This window comes from Sinocyclocheilus rhinocerous, unplaced genomic scaffold (assembly GCF_001515625.1).
Source record: "Sinocyclocheilus rhinocerous isolate Xijiao unplaced genomic scaffold, SAMN03320098_v1.1 scaffold220, whole genome shotgun sequence".
Taxonomy (NCBI): Eukaryota; Metazoa; Chordata; class Actinopteri; order Cypriniformes; family Cyprinidae; genus Sinocyclocheilus; species Sinocyclocheilus rhinocerous.
The window spans coordinates 438,282-459,023 of record NW_015666573.1 but is presented as its reverse complement, the minus strand read 5'-3'; the positions used below and the strand labels follow the sequence as shown (position 1 = coordinate 459,023).

Genomic DNA, 20,742 nt, shown 5'->3' with positions numbered 1-20,742 from the left:
GCGCCTTTACATCGAGAGGGAGGGGCAGAGAGAGAGAGAGAGGGAGAGAGAGACTGGGGTTGTCTGTGGATAGGTGTAACGTTTGCTCGCTCGGTGCCGTCGTTACATGTGTGAGGAAGAGGGAAGGGGGGAGGCTGATAACTGGGCGAATTCGGCACCCGAAAGCGCTGCGCTCCGATGGGGTCGACAGGGATGAAATGATGATGATTATGATGATGTCTAGCGTTTACTCTCGACGATGACAACGGTGAGCGGTGCATATTTCAGCATCGCATGTATTTTCTTAGATATGCATGTTTGTGTTTGTGATATCGCCCAGCTGTGGAGATGAGGAGGGGGATGGAGGACTTGGGAGGAGGGGGCGAGGCGAAAGGATGGGAGGAAGAGAATAAAACAGCAACATTTGAAGAAATGATACGATGCGTTGTTCGTTAGACTAGTTCAAATGTAATCATTTCCTTTCGACGGCATGTCCTGTCGCTTATCTGCAGAAGAGAGACGGCACATATAGCATGGTGGAGCGAGCGGCAGAGGAATACGTCAACACATACATCCAGCCCAGTTTACACGAGAACGCTGAGCGGCGTTTGGGCGAATTGCGAACGGAGCGGTGCTTATTTTTTTATTCTTTTCATCGAGCCATTCATGTTAGTACGGAATAAACAAGATCAGCAGCATCCACCCGTTTCTTCCTTACTGCGTGTCGACAGCGTCCACGGAAACACAAAAAGCGCTGCCCGGCTACATGATCGTTACACACCATGAATTTCATTTCCGTATATCATGCGCATCCATTAGCCTCTTGACTAATGTGCTTTACAGAGCCTGTTTAGAGAAGCAAATATAACGTAAAAGCGAACGAAAAATAAAAGCTGTGCGTTGTGTTATTAGGAAACGGCTGCGGTCTGTGTTGAAGGGAATTTGAAATAGGTGTGTGTCGGAGAAAGAGAGGGAGGGAGCCAGAGAGACGGACGGACGGACAGACGGGCAGGCAGAGAGACAAAACAAATGGAATTGGGTGTAGATTTGAATGTTCTGCATGACAGTCGCGGAAACGATGCTGATACATTGTGTTTATTCGCCTCGACGTCGTTAACATGCAAGACAGGGAGTATTTAGCACGATTTGTGGCCTGTGCGAGGAATCACTGCTCTATTGATTCTTACAAATTCCTGTGTCGACATTCACTGGAACAGGACGCTCTTTCATGCTATTCCCAGATTTCTGTGACGGGGAAACCCGATGGTTACAATGTTATTTTTAGTTTGATGCTCCCCAATGTGTCTGCCACCATCTAGTGCTGAGTCCTGTGTCGAAGAGCAGAGTGATTTCAGTGCTAACTCCATGTCTCTCACTCGATGCTTTTACATGCACAGGAATATTCTGATGTGAATCAGAATTTGGTCATATTGTGATTATGCAAGGGTCATGCCAACACATTGATCGCCATAACCAGATTAATCCAGTGTTTTGGTTTCTGGAAATCTTAATTAGATAGCATATGCTTGCATTATTAAGATTTGTGGGTCATATTCGGAATATCGACTTTAACTGAACATTCTTTTTTATCTACGTCCAAGCAAAGGTAATTTGTGATATCAGATACAAACAACTCAAAATTTCAGAGAAATTAAACACTTTTTCTTTTCTAATGAACATTAAAGAAAATTGAAAGAATAATCATGGCTTATATTTGTAAGAGTCTTGTGACTTATATTTCGCAAATCATAGCTCCTGTGTTGGGATATGAAAGATATTTCATGAGTTGATTAAATTACTCTTCAAAATGACTAAAATGCACGGTGCACTATAAATGGCTCAAGCAAACAGAAAAATGTTCAGGATATGCTGATATGTCACTATTTCTGGAGCATGTGGAAATCTGTTTTCAGAATAAAGGCTTACCTGGAATATGAACCTTAATCAGAAAGTTATGTGCATGTAAATGATGTCACTGTCAAGATGGGCATATTACTTTTAAGCATTACTGTTTTTTATTTGGTGTCTTTAATCGCAATATGTTTTAAAGCTTTAAATGACAGTCAACAGTTACCCAACAGCACAGATCATTCCCCACTTATCTATCCCAGTGCTATGACAACTTGTATTACAACATTTAATGCATTAAATGTCTGCATTGAAAGCATGTTTTATTAGTAATTGCAAAAGTAAGATATCACAACAGTTGTGTTTCACCTCTTTCTGTCTGAAGCCTTTTTGGTTTTGTTTATTGTATTATTTTCTCCATGTGTACTGTCCCCCTATTCCCTTTTTTTGTGATGGTATCCCAAGAGTCAATAAAAGTGCTATTGTAAAACAGTCTACTGGGAAACTTGCTGTTTTAAAATGGTTTACTCAGAGACTATAAATTCACTGGATTTGATGTATAATGCTTTATTTCTTCATGTCTTGTCCAGCTTTGACAATTTGTGCTAATGTCACTCTCCTTTATTTTCCTCTTCAGCTCTCCTTTACTTGAAGTTCGAACCCACTGGGTAGAAGACTCTCCTTCATGCCCACCCTTCCTTTTACCCAATCCAGTCCCTGCGAGCCAGTGACTTTCCCCTCCTACTTTCTCCTGCCACTTTTGTCCCACCTGAGACCACGTCCTGCTGCTCCACCCAAACGCACCCAAGCCAAGGATTTTGAACAGCACATACTAAGCCAATCAGGAGCCTTGAAGCCATTCAGGAAATAGCAACACAACTCATGAATCTACCTGAGCGCTGAGGAAAAAATAAATGAAAAGCTGTGGATAATAAACTCATTGTCAAGAAGACAGCTCTGACAGTACGTGTCCACCCTTGAAGAAGAGCACAGCAATTAGGAGATTCCTCCAAGAAAGCTTGAATAGAGGGTGAATTCAAACAGACACTAACTGAGGGACAGGATATAGAGGAAAAGAAAGAGAGAACAAATGCACGCATAATATAACATATCTGCAATACTCACATTCCCACACACATTGCAGACTGTTAAGGCGCACGTTCTTACCACAGACCACACGCTGCACCATCCTAAACACCCGCATATGAATGACAAGTTGTTTATCTGTGTGCCGTAGTCTCTCAGGCACGCAAACACCATCAGATTCACGGTCCCACACTGTGATCCTCGCAAATTCCTCTTTTTGTAGGGCCAAGACATACACACACTCGCCCTTAAACTCTCGCACCTGTTCACGGCCTCAAGATGATGTGTGAGGTGATGCCCACCATCTCGGAGGACGGGCGGGGTGGTGGTGGAGGAGGCCCGTCCTCTCCTGCTGGAGGTGGTGGGGGTATGGGGGGCGGTGCAGGGGGCATGGGTGGTGGCTATGGGGGCCGGGAGGCCCGTGGTGGAGACGAGGGGGGGAGCACTGGAAATCTGGAGTCTCTGATGGTGAACATGCTGACGGAGAGAGAGCGGCTGCTAGAGAGTCTCAGAGAGACCCAGGAGAGTCTCGGCACGGCACAGCTACGTCTGCGAGAGCTGGGCCACGAGAAGGACTCGCTACAGAGACAACTCTCCATCGCACTGCCACAGGTACGCATCAGGGGTCCTGTATGTGTGTTTATAACATTATTTGAAGTTGCAAGAGATTCATAATGTGAATATTCGTAATTATATTGATTTATTGTGCTCCTGTAATTTAAAACCATAAATATCATCTTCGTTTGGAGTAACATGTTTTAAAGGAATACCTGGGGTTCAGTCAAAGTTACATGTATGCTCAAATGACAGCATTTGTGGCATAATATTGATTACTACAAAAAATAATTTCTGCTTTTTTAAAAAAAAAAAAAAAGCAAAAACTTAGTGAGGCACTTACAATGGAAGCAAAGGGGCCAATCTGTAAACATTAAAATACTGATTTTTTTAAAAAAGAGAAACACAAGATGCGCACAATATGTGTTAACATGATTTTAGTGTGAAAAGTGTTAAGTTATATCCAATTTTACAATGTTCCCATGACAGCACAACATCACAAACAAACAAATGTCTACAAAAATTATGATTTAAATAGATTTACAGTACTGATCAAGTAAACCACAAGTTTTAACAGAGGAATTGATGTAAGTGCTTTCGCAAAATTATAGCTTTAAAATTGGTCCTATTGTCTTCCATTGTAAGTTTCTTACCAAAATAGCTAAATTTTGGGGGCAAAAAAGGTCCATTGTCTGTTGTCAGTAGCCTAGCTATGTATAAAGCACAGTTCGCACAGAAGTCACTTTCTAATCAAGCAGCTTTCTATTTGGTCAGCACAGCGAATGCATGTGACCAACCTGAAAATGAGCAAAATCTGCATTCACGTTTTTCACCCTTGTGCAAAATTCACGAGGATTCTTATTAAAATTACACTATTTTGCTCACAAATTGGATATGGACCACACCATAACAATGATTTTTTTTAAGATAAGGGTTGAAACAGTTTTTTTATATATAATTATTTTGGTGATAATTATGACACAAATGCTGTCATTTGAGCTTAAAGGGGGAATTTACTGCTGGAAAGATGGCTTTTAATAAAACTTGGCTGTCTATGCAGTAGAAATGCAAAACATTTTTAAAATCTGTGATACATGACTAGAGAAAAAGGGCTGTGACGTTCCCTTTTGCTAAGAAGTTCAACACCCATAATGCACTTTTGATTTTGACGTCGCCACTATGATCTGTGGACGGGAATATGAAAATGCACAATCTGTAGTTTTAACAAAAGCTCTGGAGCTGTCAAAGGTCTTGAGGTCTTGGAGGTTATGGAGCTGGCTTTTGCTGAATAATCACTGATAATCTGGGTGCACGTAACACAGAGTTTATCCATTAACTTGGATTGAACCTGGAATATTCAATTCCAGGAATATTAAAGTAGTTTCGCTTTCACAACGAAACACACAGCGTCTCCACAACATGGCGGCGGCGGCAACAACAATACTACAGCGAGAATAAAAGTTAAGCCTTCTTTGTTTGCGTGAACATTTGGGCGGCGGCGGCGTTATGCAAATTTTCCCACATCGTGACATAGACATGTAGGGGCGTGTTAGAACGGGCCGTTTTAGGTAGGCGTAGTTGACTCTTAACTTTTATAAAGAATATCTCTTTGGATTTGAGACTTTAGTCTTTGCAACTTTACAGATCTTCTTTATGCACCAAGAGCTTGTAACACTCCAAAGAGAAAGGAAAAATTTAAATCGCATCATATGACCCCTTTAAGCTAATCTTTATCTTCTAGATTGCTGTGGGCTTTTCTTTTCAGGTCTTGAACTATTTTGTCTCCTCTGATCTAATTTAAGGTGTTAATATATATACATATATTTGTGAGATTATCTGCTTATCTATGATTCTGTGACTTGTTTTAGGCAAGGTGGGACAATATATTTTTGATTGTTGAAGAGTATAATCTTTTGAATCTTTTGTTGTTTCATTTGTAGATTTTGTCAAATAATGAATTTGAATCCTTTAATGACATCATAGCAGCTTAAGGTGAGGTCATGAGCTTGGCCAATGGATAAGTCTGTCAGGCATTGCAGTTGTATATGGGGTCAGAACAGTATTAAAATGAATATATTCACAAATGCATAACCTTATCAGGGCTCGCAAAATTTCAAAATCGCTGGTAGCCCTTTGGGTGTGAATGAGACGCAAATGTCACTCTCGGACAGCAGGTGGCGCTTATGGAACAGCAGGTATTTATAGGCTGCTGCCCCTTTAAGACCGAATGCACGGATCCAATATAATGATGCACTTGAGATTTCTTTCTCCACTGTTTACGTTCACTTAAGACATAACCGACTGTGTTTACGAGAATACTTGCCGAGACAGTTATTTTGAGATAATTTTGTGTGTATGTGTTCATTCAGATGCAAGGATACGCGAAAGAGGAATCAATTCTGTGTACGCGCATTGTCTGAAACGCGGCTCTCTGTGCGCGCTTTGAATGAGTGCACGCAGCTCCGAATGCGCGTGAATGGTTTAAAACACTTGAATGTTTAAATAGGCAAGACTTAGAAACATGTGCAAATGATCAACTATGATCCGTTTTACCCCTACAAGCTAGTGAACAACGCAAATCAACGAAGGCATTTTATATCACTGTTCAAGATAGCCCGTCGGGCAGGGCGGTGATACATTTTGGTAGCCCAAATGGAAAACACAATAGCCCCGGGACGTCGGGCTAGCGATTTTGCGAGCCCTGCTTATTCAAATTCACAAAATGTGTTCATGAGTTTTTCAAAGGATTTTATATTACAAATAGATTTTTGGATCTGCGTTTGCAAATCTTCACATTATGGTTGTCACCTTAGATTTGTGTTCACATACACATTTCACAAATGATTGACTCAAGTAAGGTGACGCAAGTAATCTTTTCTCTGCAATATGTCTTTTTATGGGAGAGTTGTGTCATGTTTAAATGTTACAATTACACAGAAACAAAATTAAAAGTAATACTTTTAGTTTAGTAATTTAAGTCACTCACTTCATTGCTGGCATCCTTGCTGCCTGTCACATTATATTTAGTGCTCAAAGACATATATGTACACTGCAAAATTTGGAGAGTGACAACCACTTTGATTTGTAGTAAAGTGAATCCTCTAAGTTATGTTGTGTGTGTACAAAATAAAGGAGTCGCTTCTAATATCCCAAACTCTCTGGACCACTATGTTTCTAGTGGAGAGAGAGAAAAAAGTTGCTCTTTGCATAATGTGTGGATTTAATTTCAGCATAACATCACTCCTTTTCCATTAAAGCACATTGTACAGAAGAGACAGACAGCATTGAGTCACAGAGTTGAACTTAACTGTATTGTTAAAAGTATTTTCCATCATCATCAGTTTTGTCTTGTTTTACAGGTAAATAAAACAAAATACCTTGTTAACAAAAGTAATTTTTGAAGTCTAAAGAAAATATACTTGTAAGAATGAATTTGTGAATCAAAACCTGTCAGACAAGTCACAATTCCAAGGCGACCCACAAATGTGTGACAATTAGCAAATGCAGATTGAACAATACATTATTAAATGCAAAAACATTGAACAAGTTGTCAGTGCATTTGCATATTTATGAATCATGTTTTGTTCATGTGAATTGAGTTACACATTTATGATTCTGTATTTGTGAACTTATTCCTTTTTATACAGTTCTAACACCATATTTGTCTACCAATTAAAGATCAACGTCTGTATCACTGGAAACATTTTGGGACCGACTGCCACCAACATGTAGCTTGAAATATGGGAACGACTGGATATTTAAGGGGCATAGCAACACAGAGAGAGGGAGAATCAATATCTCTCTCTCTTTCACACACAAACATATGCAAACACTCTGAAATAAGCAGACACATATTCAGAGCAGTGATACATTAAGCAGGGTTCAGTCGGCGCATCCCATCAGTGTTGGACGTATGAGAGAAAAATGAACCGAGAAAGAGACAAAAGCTGAAAAAGAGGATGTAAAGCCATTGTTGAGGTCCTTTGTGTCAGTGGAGCCGTAGTGGGAGCTTGAATGAGAGAGAAATAAGGCAGGACATTATCACGCAGTTGTGTTTGGCATACTTTTGCCAAACATAATTCTAGTCCAATCTCAGCAAGGTACATTTCCAGAATGCCAAAGTCCTATGGGCCCACTGAGTTACCATCTGTGTACCACTATACCACTCCTAAGCTCAGCCCCCCCCACTCCTCCTTTCCTCTCCTCCTCCTTGCTCCAGCTTCTTTCCCCTATTTTTCATGTTGGCAGAAAGTGAGGCAGTTAGATATAGACAGGATGGAGACGTGACCCACCAAACGCATTCATCATGAAGGAAAGGAAACATGATTGGCCGATTTGAGCTCAGAAGGTACATGCAACGTGATTGGTGCTTTGCTTGTTAAAGGCCTTTTGATTGGGGTTTGGTTTGCATTGCGGAGGGAATGTGATTGCTTAGTAAGATTGGCTCGGATTCAAATCTCCATATGTTTTTCTTGAGTCGCTGACTTGATTGATCCGGGATTTGATTCACTTTTAGGTTAAGTTATTAGTGGTTCTTTACGTCATCTCGCAAACATATTCAGCATCATCTAATAAAAATCCCAACATCTGCTGTGCATTTAGGTAAATGGACACACAAAGTACATAATTACACATGCAATAGCAATTTTGTCTGCGTAAGACAGGGAAGCTGTGTCGTGCGTGATTCTTGAGGAAGGTGCCCGATCACATATAGGTGGCTGGAAAAAGATGGTGTGGCTTTAGGCTCGCAGTGGCAGCCGTGTGAGGCCATATGTCATCTTACACAACATGGTGCTATGACGACCTTACACCCGAGAGTTGCTCATTGGAGTGTTCAGAATGTGGACTTTGTTGGCTGTTCACACAGAAGCAATAAAAGTAACAAACTCTGATTCAGTCCCACACGCACACAAACACGGGTTGGTTGTACGATACCAACGTTTGGGCATTTACGATACCAGCCTCTGTTAACTCGGTAACTAATCAACAGCCTTGTATTACTGATGAAATGATGCTGCGATGTCAATAAATGAAATAGTTCAGTGTCAGTAATTTGCATAATCTCATGTTTTTTAAGTTAATGTATTAACACGTTCAGTTGTTGGATTCGGCAGTTTGTTTGCAAAATGTATATAAAAAGAGGCAAAGAGCTGAATTTTTGCAACACTGCTCACACATGCTGTAGTAGGCTATAACAAAAACATAACTGCAACAAAACACATTGGAAGTCCAAACGAACTCTGAACTCAATGCAAATGTGCAATAATTTAATAATCTTTCTCTACACTTTTGTAACAACATTTTTTCATCTGCTGTCGTCTGATGGTCTGAGTACAGTAATACATTTTAACTTTTGATGATCATTAAATTCTTTATACATAGAGTGTAAATGCCTACTTTTCTTGTGCATCCTATCTGAATAAATTAGATTTATAGATGAAAAAATTTTTTAAGAAATTTAAACCAGTGGTTATCAACCACCAAACTGCCCAAACTTTTGAACTGTGCTGAAGAGCAGTATGTTGTAAGTTTTTCATCTAATATTTATATTTTATTTTATTTTAGCTTGATTTCATCAACACAATTTTTAATAGTTTTAGTTAACAATAACAACCCTTACCAAAATGTAGTATACTTCAAGTTTATTTTATTATTTATTTGTGTTGATTGCTAGGAGCCTGTAAAGATCAGAACAGAGTTCATTTTCTGTTGTGTGTGTGTTTGTGTGTGTGAGCAGGAGTTTGCGGTGTTGACCAAAGAGCTGAATGTCTGGCGGGAGCAGCTGCTGGAGAGAGAAGAGGAGATTGCTGAGCTCAAGGCGGAGAGGAACAATACACGGGTCAGTAACTCCATAACCATAATCTGTGCGTGTGAAACAGACATCACATCCTCTTTATATCCCCTGCCTGTGTTTGTGGTTTTGTGTTTAGGGTGTTTGTTTTTGATGAAAAGTTTTGGCTGGGGTGCAATATCTCACCCTTACCATATATATCTATTACCATTTATAGACTAGTTTTCACAAAGGTGTTGTCTCAGTAACTAGAGTCAGAAGTACAGTGACATAAATCGATGTTTTCTGTAGCTAGTTCAAAACTCTTCGATGCATCAAATTAAAATTTTCATTTACTTTTTTCATTCCAATTTACCTTTATGTTACTATTGTGGTAGCATGTTATCACAAAAGTTCAACTTGTGTTCAGTGAACAGACTATTTGTCCTTGGAATAATGGTGGAAATATTCAGTCTTTTTTGTAGCCTCTTTGTTGACCTTTTGAGGTTTGAGACTTTTTTTTTGGAAAAGAAAATTCTACTTTTATTCAGCAAGGATGAATTAAATTGATCTAAAATTACAGTAAAGACATTTATAATGTTCCAAAAAGATTTATATTTTAAGAAAAATGCTGTTCTTTTGAATTTTTTATTCGTCAAAGAATGAATCAAATCGGATCAACAAAGAATCATCAAAGAAAGTGTATCACGGTTTCCACAAATATATTAAAGGGTTAGTTCACCCAAAAATGAAAATGCTGTCATTAATTACTCACCCTCGTGTTGTTCCAAACCCGTAAGACCTTCGTTCATCTTCGGAACACAATTTAAGATATTTTTGATGAAATCTGACGGCTCTCTGACCCTCCCATAGACAGCAAGGTAACTACCACGTTCAAGGTCCAGAAAAGTACCAAGATGATCGACAAAGTAGTCTGTGTGACATCAGTGGTTCAACTGTAAAGTTACGAAGCTACGAGAATACTTTTTTGCGCAAAGAAAACAAAAATAACTACTTTATTCCACATTTTCGTCTCTACTGCGTCACTTGTGGACGCGCGTTCACGACAGTATCATGACGCGAGCGTGTGGTGGCGCCGGCGCTGACCCAGATCTGGCGTGATGATGGCATTACGCCGGATCTGGGTCAGCGCCGCCACACTCTCGCGTCATGATACTGTCATGATACAGTTGAACCACTGATGTCACACGGACTACTTTGTTGATCATCTTGGTATTTTTCTGGACCTTGAACGTGAAGGTTACCTTGCTGTCTATGGGAGGGTCAGAGAGCCCTCAGATTTCATCAAAAATATCTTAAATTGTGTTCCGAAGATGAATGAAAGTCTTCCGGGTTTCGAACAACACGAGGGTGAGTAATTAATGACAGAATTTTTGGGTGAACTAACCCTTTAAGCAGCACAGCTGTTTTCAACATTAATAATGATTAGAAATGTTTCTTGAGCAGCAAATCAGCATATTAGAATGATTTCTGAAGGATCATGTGACACTGAAGACTGAAGTAATGGTTGCTGACAATTCAGCTTTGGCATCACAGGAATAAATTATTTTAAATGTGAAATACAGTTAAAGATCTTATAATATTTTGCAATATTACTGTTTTTACTGTAATTTTGATCAAATAAATACAGCCTTGAGCCTTTGAGCATAAAGGACTTAAAAACATAAAAAAATCTCCATGACCCCAAAATTGTGAATGGTAATGTATGTGACTCCCCTAAGACTGTTCTCTGGGAGTCAATCCTACTCTGGCAAATGTTCACTAGAGTAAAGAAAGGGGTAATAACTATCACCCGTCTCCCAATTTAAATTCTTACTTTCTCTGTTTCTTTCCTGTGCCGTCTAGCTGCTGCTGGAGCATCTGGAGTGTCTGGTGTCTCGTCACGAGCGTTCTCTGAGGATGACTGTGGTGAAGAGGCAGGCTCAGTCTCCTGCTGGAGTCTCCAGCGAGGTGGAGGTGCTCAAGGCCCTCAAGTCCCTGTTCGAACACCATAAAGCCCTGGACGAAAAGGTCAGCAGCCCTTCCCTACTCTCTCCTGTCCTACAATATGTTGGCATGATGATAAATCCAAATATCTGAATTTTTTTGTGACCACAGCTGTCGTTTGGTTTCTGTTTTCATTGTGTTTTTCTGGTTAGTCCTGCTCATAATGAAAACACAGTGGCCTAAAGCTTCAGAAATTATGAAAAGCACCATAAAAGTATCACAAAAATAGCCCATATGACTCATATGCTGTATTTAAAGTCTTCTTAAGCTATACAGTAGCTTTGTGTGAAGGGAAATAACAAAATCTAAGCCATTATTTCTCTGATGCAAAGGTAGTTTCATTTGGTCCCTTCAAAAAACCTAATAATTCTGTTTTAAAGCACAGCTATCAGTGAAGCAGGACACCTTCTCGTATTGCACTTTATGAGTTCATTAAGAAGTTGTTAAAGCTGATATCAGTGTTTAAACAGTCAGACATCTACAGAATTACTGCGTCTCTTCATAGAGGTGATGTTTTTTTGGACAAGTTCTCCCTGTTGATTCATTGTCTATTGTTCTTCTCTCCCTCAGGTGCGTGAGAGATTGCGTGTGGCTTTAGAGAGAGTTGCCGTTCTAGAGGAAGAGCTGGAAGCATCCACAAATGAGGTAAACATCATACGTTTGCAACATATGTCTGTACCTCCTTTTCTCTCTTTATGTGGCACGCTGGTCTTGCATGCTTAGATTTGTTCGCTACACTTAGGTTCTGTCTTTACGGGATCAGATTAAAAGGAGAGAACGGGGTTTGGACAATGGAAAGGAGGTGAGTCCGAACTATTTGGATAATGTTTTGAATCTTTTCAATCTTTTTTTCTCATGTTCCTCTGTTTTTCACACAGCGGCTCCCGAACGGCCCCTCCTCCATCTTGGATGATGGCGAGATTGACAGACAGAGAGAGGGAGAGATAGAGAGACAGAGAGCAGAGCTTTCACAGTTAAAAGAAAGACTGGCGCTCATGTGCAGACAGGTGAGTGTTGCACTGCTGCCTATAGAGGGAGAATTTTAAAGGAGTCATATGATGTTGCTAAAAAGAACATCATTTTGTGTATTTGGTGTAATGAAATGTGTTTATGCAGTTTAAGGTTCAAAAAACGCGTCACACACGGCGGGCTAGAGTGAGGAATGGCCGGCGGGCTAGAGTGAGCGGAGGCCGGCTTGAGTGAGTGGCGGCGGGCGGGCTTGAGGCAACCACATGTAACGACCCCGGGCTGGACTTCGCTTCGTCCACGGTGAAAGCCGATCCGGCGATCCACAGCGCGAAGTTGATGTATTTCCTCAGCGACCAGCACGGATCAGCTCCAGGCATGACGAAGCAGATATCGTCCTCTTTTGGAAGACCAAACAAAGTAGTTTCGCTTTCACAACGAAACACACAGCGCCTTCACGACATGGCGGCGGCAACAACAATACTACAGCGAGAATAAAAGTTACGCCTTCTTTCTTTGCGTGAACATTTGGGCGGCGTTATGCAAATCTTCCCACATCGTGACGTAGACATGTGGGGGCGTGTTAGAACGAGCCGTTTTAGGTAGGCATGGTTGACTCTTAACTTTTATAAAGAATATCTCTGAGTCCAAAGACTTTAATCTTTGCAACTTTACAGATTTTCTTTATGCACCAAGAGCTTGTAACACTCCAAAGAGAAAGGAAAAATTGAAATTGCATCATATGACCCCTTTAAAGAATCGTAGGCACACTCTCAACAAGACAAGTTGATTCAAAAGGAAGCCAAATTCTAGCCATAGAGAGAATGCTATCCCATAATGCAGTGGTGTCCAACCTTCCCCAGCATATTGTCCTAGAAGTCTCTAGTAATACTGAAAACCCTTGATTTTCCGGTTTAGGTGTGTTTTTGATTGGGGTTGGAGCTAAACTCTGCAGGAAGTTGCGGGACTGGACATGGACCCTGCCATAATGCATTGCAACAAGCTGAATAATAAATCATATACATATATCATATACATATTTCATTTAAAAAGGATAAAAATTATTAATTAAAATGTGTTCCATTAAAAAATGTATTATTTGAGCTATTTTGCCTATACATGTACACATTTGAATGGTAGTGTATGCGTGTTATGACATGCTAACCACATAGTCAGCTCCACTGAAATTACGTAAAAACAAAGTGTGCTATTTGTGTGATGTGCAGAGCTCCGGCCTGTTTGGAGTGTTCCAAATCAGTGACTTATGAGGTTCCATGATGGTTAGGATACTGCCTTAGAAGCCAGTTGGGTTTTGAAACAGAGCTTATAAGTGTGTGTGATGCATATGTAATGTTCACAGACACAGGAAGGAAATAGGGGGCAGACGAGGTGGGAGAAGACCTACAGTATGACACACTCAAAGCACTGACACATTTTGGATGAGAAGGTTCTAGTTAGTCTGGCATTCCTATGGTTGCCATCAGTGGCGGCTTGTGGGTTTTAAAATAGAGGAGGCACACTAATTGTATTGGTCTGGGGATCCCTGCCTATTATTATTATTTTTATTATTATTATTATTATTTATTATTATTATTATTATTATTTGCTTAACCACTTTAAAATGTTTTATTTGGTTGCTTTTAGTCAGAAAACGTAAAGAAAATGACACACATACAGCAAGATAATATAATTTCACTTACCTGACCTATCACTTGAAGCAAACATCCATCCCTTCTTAAAAGTCTGTGTTAAAAGAGAGCTGCAGCCTATATCCAGCTTAGGCGTGTTTTCCCTTTATTTTTAATTTGTATGACAGCTTGGTAAATCTGTTGGCGATCAAATATTCAATATCGCTACTCACTTGGTACATTATCAGCGCAGCGGGAGACGTTCAAACTAATATCACGTAATTTACGTCTCTATGATGATTGGTTGATATCAGAAGGGAGGCTAGCCTCCTCTACGAGGTTTCTTTTCTCAACAATCCTCAGCGCTGAAAGTGAACACTCGATGGTGATTGGCTAATGCTGATAGGCTAATTTTTTTTTACCAACGGAGGCACGAAAGCTCAGCTCTCCCCCGGCCTCCCCCTCCCCTTCTCTATCACCTAGCGGTTGTAATTACATCAGCAGATTCGGCACATTTGCGATAGAAAAGCGGCGCTTTCCAACTTCATTAACACGTTATGGTATTACAGCTGTGAAATTACAAACAAAAAAACCCACATTCTGAGACATGAAATGAAATGAATTGTGAATTTTGTTAACATTAAATCGTCCTCCTCCCATTTTCACCTCAAAATTTTGGGGAAGCTGTGCCTCTGGTTGTCATAGAGATACAGAATCAGAGGAGATGCTGAGTGAAAGACTGTGTCACATTCTGCTGCCCTCTGGTGGATGTATGCAGCATTCCCAATTATAATTGAAAAGAAATGACAGAGGGAGAAATGGCTACTGGAATGCATCCAAGTTTCATTGGCTCGTCTTTGTGTTTGCATGCGTTCATGTGCACATGTTAACATCTGAGCCATGTCTCCAATGTGCAGGTTGGAGAGATCGAGGAGCAGCTCACTACCGCCAGAAGGGAATTAGCTAAATCTGAGGAAGCCAATCAGAAGCTTCAGAGGGACGTGAAAGAGGTGGGTCAGAGGTTAAATTCTCATCAAGAGCTCTTCAAAACAAAATCAAGAGCCCCATGTCACGCAACCATGGTTTTGCTGTCATCCCACCTCCCTTCCCATTTAGAAGGGTTTCCTGCCACGATGCAGTGATTAATTGCCGGTAAAGTGCTCTAGTTGTTGATGGGTGTGTCTGTCAGCCAAAGCGAGATCAATCAAACTGCCAACAAAATAATCAGCTGTCTGTCTGACGTTCCTCATGGAAGAAGTCTAATTTTCTGTATAATAGAAGCTGTATTCTCCTGCGGTAACACAAAGACTTGCCAACTTGGCAACGGCGCCTGTTTCATGTCACCGACTCGCTACTTATGGAATTTTCCGGAATTGCCGGTAGCTACCGTGCTGGCTTGGCGTCCTATTTACATTGGATGCCTTGAGCAGATTTTTGCTTATAATCTGCTTCCACTGTCATAAAGTACAGTCTCGATAATGGCAAATGAAAGGGTTTTTTCCTCATTTCCCTGGACACACTGCCTGTCGTTCTTTTCGCTACACTCGTTTTCCAGTGCCTCTTCTTCCTCCCTCTTAGCAATTATGTAATATTTGATACCGCGCTTTTTGTTTTGCAATAAATGTTTATAGTCAGCACCATTTGAAGTAAACAGTTATGGTGGAACTGCTGTCTAGACAGACGCCCAAACATAATAATGTTACCGAATGGTCTGATTGTGATTGTTTAGTGTGTTTCTGCAATCAGTTAACCATATGTTGTTGTCTTTTATTCTTTTTGACGTTATCTCTCTTTTATCTCACAATTTCCCACCCCCTCATTCCCAGGCGCTGTGTCAAAGAGAGGACATGGAGGAAAGAATTACCACCTTAGAGCGCAGGTAATCTTGACCAAATTAGACCAGATCTCACTGCTGTTTTGTCGTATGGTATGGCCGCACTTTGGAATGACACAGATAGAGTTGCAGTTTTGATTTCTCAAGCAGCCTGCAGATCCTCACCGTGTGTGTTTCTGTCTGTAGGTACCTCAGTGCCCAGAGGGAGGCAACCTCTCTCCATGACATCAAAGACAAGCTGGAGAACGAGCTTGCCAGCAAAGAGTCTTTATACAGACAGGTACAAAAGAAAAATCATGTACAGACACACATGAAAGGTGTAACTATTGAAGGAACATTTAACAGTGTGTTCATCAGCAGGAGTCTCTGGGGGTTATTCTCAGGGTATAGCGCCATTTGTGCCTGAAGATTTTGTTTTGTTTTTGTTTCATCTGCAAACATTTCAAGACTTTTCTTTCTTTTCAGTTTTCAAGAAATCTTTTGTATTTTAAGACCTTAAAGTTTCAGGGCCATAACCACCATGGGGAACCACTGTAGGCCCCCTCCAATATTCAGATTATTGGTCAACAAATAGGCCTGGACTCTTTGTTACTAACTACAGCATCAAACTATGATTTTTCCCATAAAACTATTCAATCCTTACAAGGCCAAATTAATTTTCTGATTCTTTTTTTTTTTTCATAGGAAAAAGCATAGACAGTAAAAAACATGATATTTGTGTTTAAATAAAAGCTGAATTTAACAATTTTAATCTAAAGGTTTATATTAAATATAATTTACACTTATATTCAAACGGTCTGGGTTGGTAAGATTTTTAAATGGTTTTGAATAAAGGTTATGCTCACCAAGCCTAATTTATTTGGTCAAATGTACAATAAAAATTCTGTAAAATATTTTTAAATATTATTACAATTTAAAGTAACTGTTTTATGTGTTCTTATATTTATGGTGCTCAAAAATAATATTATTGACATCAGTATTAAAAACTGGTGCTGCTTAATATCTTTGTGGAAACTGTGGTACATTTTTTCAGGATTTGTTGATAAATAGAAAGTTCAAAAGAACAGCATTTGTTTTTGTAAAAGTCTTTGCTGTCACTTACATTTTAATTCATCCTTGCTAAATAAAACCATTTCTTTAAAAAAACAAAAACAACAACAACAACTTTTGAAGGGTAGTCTACAGTTTTTATTAATTCTATATAACCCATTAAAATGTAGTTGTTATGAATGTGGACATGTAAACTGGTTGATATTCTGATGAATAAATAAAAAACTAAATAAGAAACTAACTTTTTATTTTATTATCACAACAAATGAATCTTGAAATTTGTTTTCTACTTTTTTTGGCATATTATTAAAGATATTAATTCCAAATCTTTATATTTGTACAAAGCCTTTCGCTGTCAAATCTTTAAGTTAAACAAATTCCGCAATGGGAAATATATCACTATATATTCACAGTAAATAGAGATGCACTGCAGATTTAGACATTCTTAGCTATGGAACCTAAGAAGGTGTTAATGCACCTAAACTACTGTTTGCATTTAAATCTAAGTGAATTTATTTTGTTGTTTTAGATGCTTGTGGGTTGAAGTCTGTAATTGTGGCTACAAGAATTTAGAATTTGTTTCCAGGCTCTGTGATATGTCTGGACGTGTTGGTTTTATGTAACATATGTCTTTGCTGTTCATACGTATCGAAATGATCACTGGTTATAGATAACGTAATGACTAAACTTTTCATCTGCCTGTGTTTGTTTACCTGATTTTTGTTCATAATTTTATTTCTTAATTTTTTTTCTTTTGATTCTTTGGTGGCTTCGTTTCTGACAAAAAGAAGTTCCATTGTGTTTTTCCAGGTCTCCACCAAAAACAAAGCACTGTTTTTCCTGAAGAGAATGTGTTCATTATGGTGTTCTTTATTATTTCGCCTCATTGTTCTGTCACTCAGAGCGAAGAGAAGAACAGGCAGCTCCAGGAGCGTCTAGACGATGCTAAACAGAAGCTGCAGCAAACCCTCCAGAGGGCTGAGACGCTGCCCGAGATCGAGGCTCAGCTCGCCCAGAGGGTGGCGGCACTCAACAAGGTGTGGTATGCTGTCAGGTTCAGATCTGTTTGACGTGCTGTGCTATTAACTCATTTCAAATTGAGAACAGGTCCAAACTAATGTTAATAGACATTTTATCCTTGCTCTGTTGTTTAGGCAGAGGAGCGTCATGGCAACTTTGAGGAGCGACTGAGACAGTTGGAGGCACAACTTGAAGAGAAAAATCAGGAGCTACAGAGGGTGACCAATCCTCTCTTTTTTTCGTTTGTTCAGCATGTCAAATATAGTGAAGTATTTTCACTATGGATGGGCTTTTAGAGTAAAAAAAAAAAATTATTATTTGAAATTAAAATGCAAACATATTGAGTATGACGTGAAATTTATTGATTCACAAATGTTACATCATGAGTTTCTCATTTAACATAAAAAGTAAATAAACAATTTGCATTAAACATCTTCAAAATGTAAAAAAAAATATTTAAATAAATTTTAAACATGTTTAAGTATATTTTAAATACAAATAAAAATAACAATTAAAATTCAACTGGAGAATCCAAAAGCAATTTTGTAAGTAGATGTATGAGTATTGCACATATGAAACAAAAAACATATAGTTTATATAGTTAATTTATATTTAAAGTTGACTTATTTAAAAAATATTTAAAAATAATATTTGATTATTTAAAAAACTGATCTGAGAAGCAACCACGTTTCTTGTAGCACTTTTGATACTTTTTCCATCAAGCGAATCTCTATCTGATGGGATGTGTGACTTTAACAAGAAACAATTATATTACTTAGAAATAAGTCATATAAATTCAAAAAGAAATTCAAAATAGTGTTAGTCTTAGATTTGCTTGAAACCACACAGCGTCATCTCTCATCACCTTTTATTCACTGTTAGTCAAGTATATACTCAAGATTCATCATTCTTCTTTCTCTGTCCGTGACTTTTCCCTCTCTTTTTCTCTCCCTCCCCCCAGGCGAGGCAGAGGGAACGGATGAATGACGAACACAACAAGCGTCTCTCTGACACGGTGGACAAGCTTCTGTCGGAGTCCAATGAGAGACTGCAGCTGCACCTGAAGGAGAGAATGGCTGCCCTGGAGGAGAAGGTGTGATCCTCCGAAATTTCAGATTTGATTTCTTTGGCAACGTTGCACACACATCCAAAAAACTGAAAAATAGCCTTGACATGTCACCACATCTTTGATGTTTACCTCAAAATCCAGATGTTGCCTCAATTATGTTCATGTCTAATAGGAGTTCCAGGCTTCCTCTATGTGTCCTCCCTCATTATTTCAGCACAAAAGCAGGTGTTTCATACCCAATGCATCTCTCATCAGAGAATCTATGATGAATGGCTGAAACATAATTTGCACATAATGTCAGAAACAGAAGACATGAGACGGAAGACATGTGACTGGAATGGTGTAGGAATGTGCAAAACTACATACTTTCAAAATCTGCTAGTTGTGGGATGCCTGAACAACTACTGTAGTTAACTAATCAGTTTTGAGGAAGTATAATTAGGCTGTTTCTGGTTCCTCTGACCTCAGCTGGATGTGTTTGTAAGAGGCCATTTACAAAAGGTGTGTTCAAAAACAGATTGAAGAAGCGTACGTCTCAAGATCCATTTTTAACAGTTAGGAAAACTATTTCAACATACCGTTTTAAAAACATGTAAAAATTTAAAAACGTCCTGTAAAAATGAGGGAATTTCAAAAGCATGATTTCTAGGTCTAGAACATCATAGAAAAATCATAAAATATTGCCTAGATTTTTTTCTACTTATAATTTTAAGTAATTATTTTTATTTATTGTTTTATATCTAATTATTATTCATGTTTATTTGTTTTGTTTTTTCAAGAAACACAGCACACTCAGATAGTATGCTAATTTAAGAAAAAACATATCAAAACCTAAAATAAAAATGATTATAATCTAAACTAGCCAACTTCACCTGACTGGTCAACTATTTCTCCATTGTGACCCATCCTAGCATGATGCTAACCATGCCACTGTCATGGGTTTGATTCCCAGGAAACACACATGAGATCAATTTGGATAAGAACACCTTACAACTGAATTAATTTATATGTAAGCATCTGGTGTAATATGTTACAGAACGCTCTTTCTGAGGAACTCGCTAACATGAAGAAGATCCAAGATGATCTCTTAGCGAACAAGGTATGTTTCTCTTTAACCTATAATGGTATTGTAAAAAAAAAAAAGAAAAAAAAAAAGAAAAGGTTCTGTTCACTTGACCTGAGTCCAAATGGCTACATTATCTGATACTAAAATCTTATTCCTCCCAGGATCAGCTGATTGCAGAGCTGGAGAGGCTTCAACTAGAGCTGGACCAGCTGAGAGGAAGACCTGGTTCCTCTTACTCACGGTAAGATGCATAATATTTCTGCTGTCCTCTTAAAAAGTCATTTATGCCCACTTATGAAGTATATGACATTCACAATCAATTTTACTTCAGTATGTGACATTCAAAATTTGGGGTCAGTAAGATTTTTTTAAAGAAATCAATCCTACTATTAATACTTAAAGGGGGACATCGGATGCCCATTTTCCACACGTTGGTATGATTCTTTAAAGGTGACATATCATGAAAATCGGACTTTTCCAGGTTTTAAGTGCTATAATCAGGACCCCGGTGCATCTACCAACCAAGGAAACGTGAAAAAGGTTAACCCAGTACCTTTGTTTTGGGAAGCCTTTTTCTGCAAGCGTCTGAAAAAAACAAGCGCGTCTGATTTCGCTCCCCTAGTGATGTGGCAAAGGGATCTCATTATAATATTACCGCCCATTAATCTGTAAATGTAATACACCCACAGCGCCGTCATTGTGTTTTCGCAAGCGACAACGGTGTACCAGTTCTAATGCCATGGCGAAAGTTTGAGCAAAACATGCTAACTGTTCTGTCTTTGGCTGCACAGACGAGCACAGAACACTATTTACAGTCCCAGCCTCAGAGGAGACAAGAGAGCAGTGGATTTATTGATTTATTTA

At 39.1% G+C, this 20,742-nt stretch overlaps 1 protein-coding gene across 3 annotated transcripts in view; it reads left to right on the top strand.

The window, feature by feature from the left end:
* The first annotated feature begins 69 nt into the window (after positions 1–69).
* The window catches only part of LOC107732887 (liprin-alpha-3-like), a 40,612-nt gene continuing 19,939 nt past the window's right edge, over positions 70–20,742 (top strand). For 2 of the 3 annotated variants that reach the window (XM_016544318.1, XM_016544320.1), the window contains exons 1-15: positions 70–247; positions 2,465–3,525; positions 9,206–9,307; positions 11,105–11,269; positions 11,816–11,890; positions 11,988–12,047; positions 12,124–12,252; positions 14,757–14,849; positions 15,666–15,718; positions 15,860–15,953; positions 17,626–17,760; positions 17,878–17,961; positions 18,705–18,836; positions 19,849–19,911; positions 20,040–20,119. In XM_016544318.1, coding sequence (XP_016399804.1) covers positions 3,193–3,525; positions 9,206–9,307; positions 11,105–11,269; positions 11,816–11,890; positions 11,988–12,047; positions 12,124–12,252; positions 14,757–14,849; positions 15,666–15,718; positions 15,860–15,953; positions 17,626–17,760; positions 17,878–17,961; positions 18,705–18,836; positions 19,849–19,911; positions 20,040–20,119 — 1,598 coding nt within the window. In that variant the 5' untranslated portion in view covers positions 70–247; positions 2,465–3,192. The remainder of the gene's footprint in view (positions 248–2,464; positions 3,526–9,205; positions 9,308–11,104; positions 11,270–11,815; positions 11,891–11,987; positions 12,048–12,123; positions 12,253–14,756; positions 14,850–15,665; positions 15,719–15,859; positions 15,954–17,625; positions 17,761–17,877; positions 17,962–18,704; positions 18,837–19,848; positions 19,912–20,039; positions 20,120–20,742) is intronic. The other variant, XM_016544319.1, reaches the window with a different exon arrangement.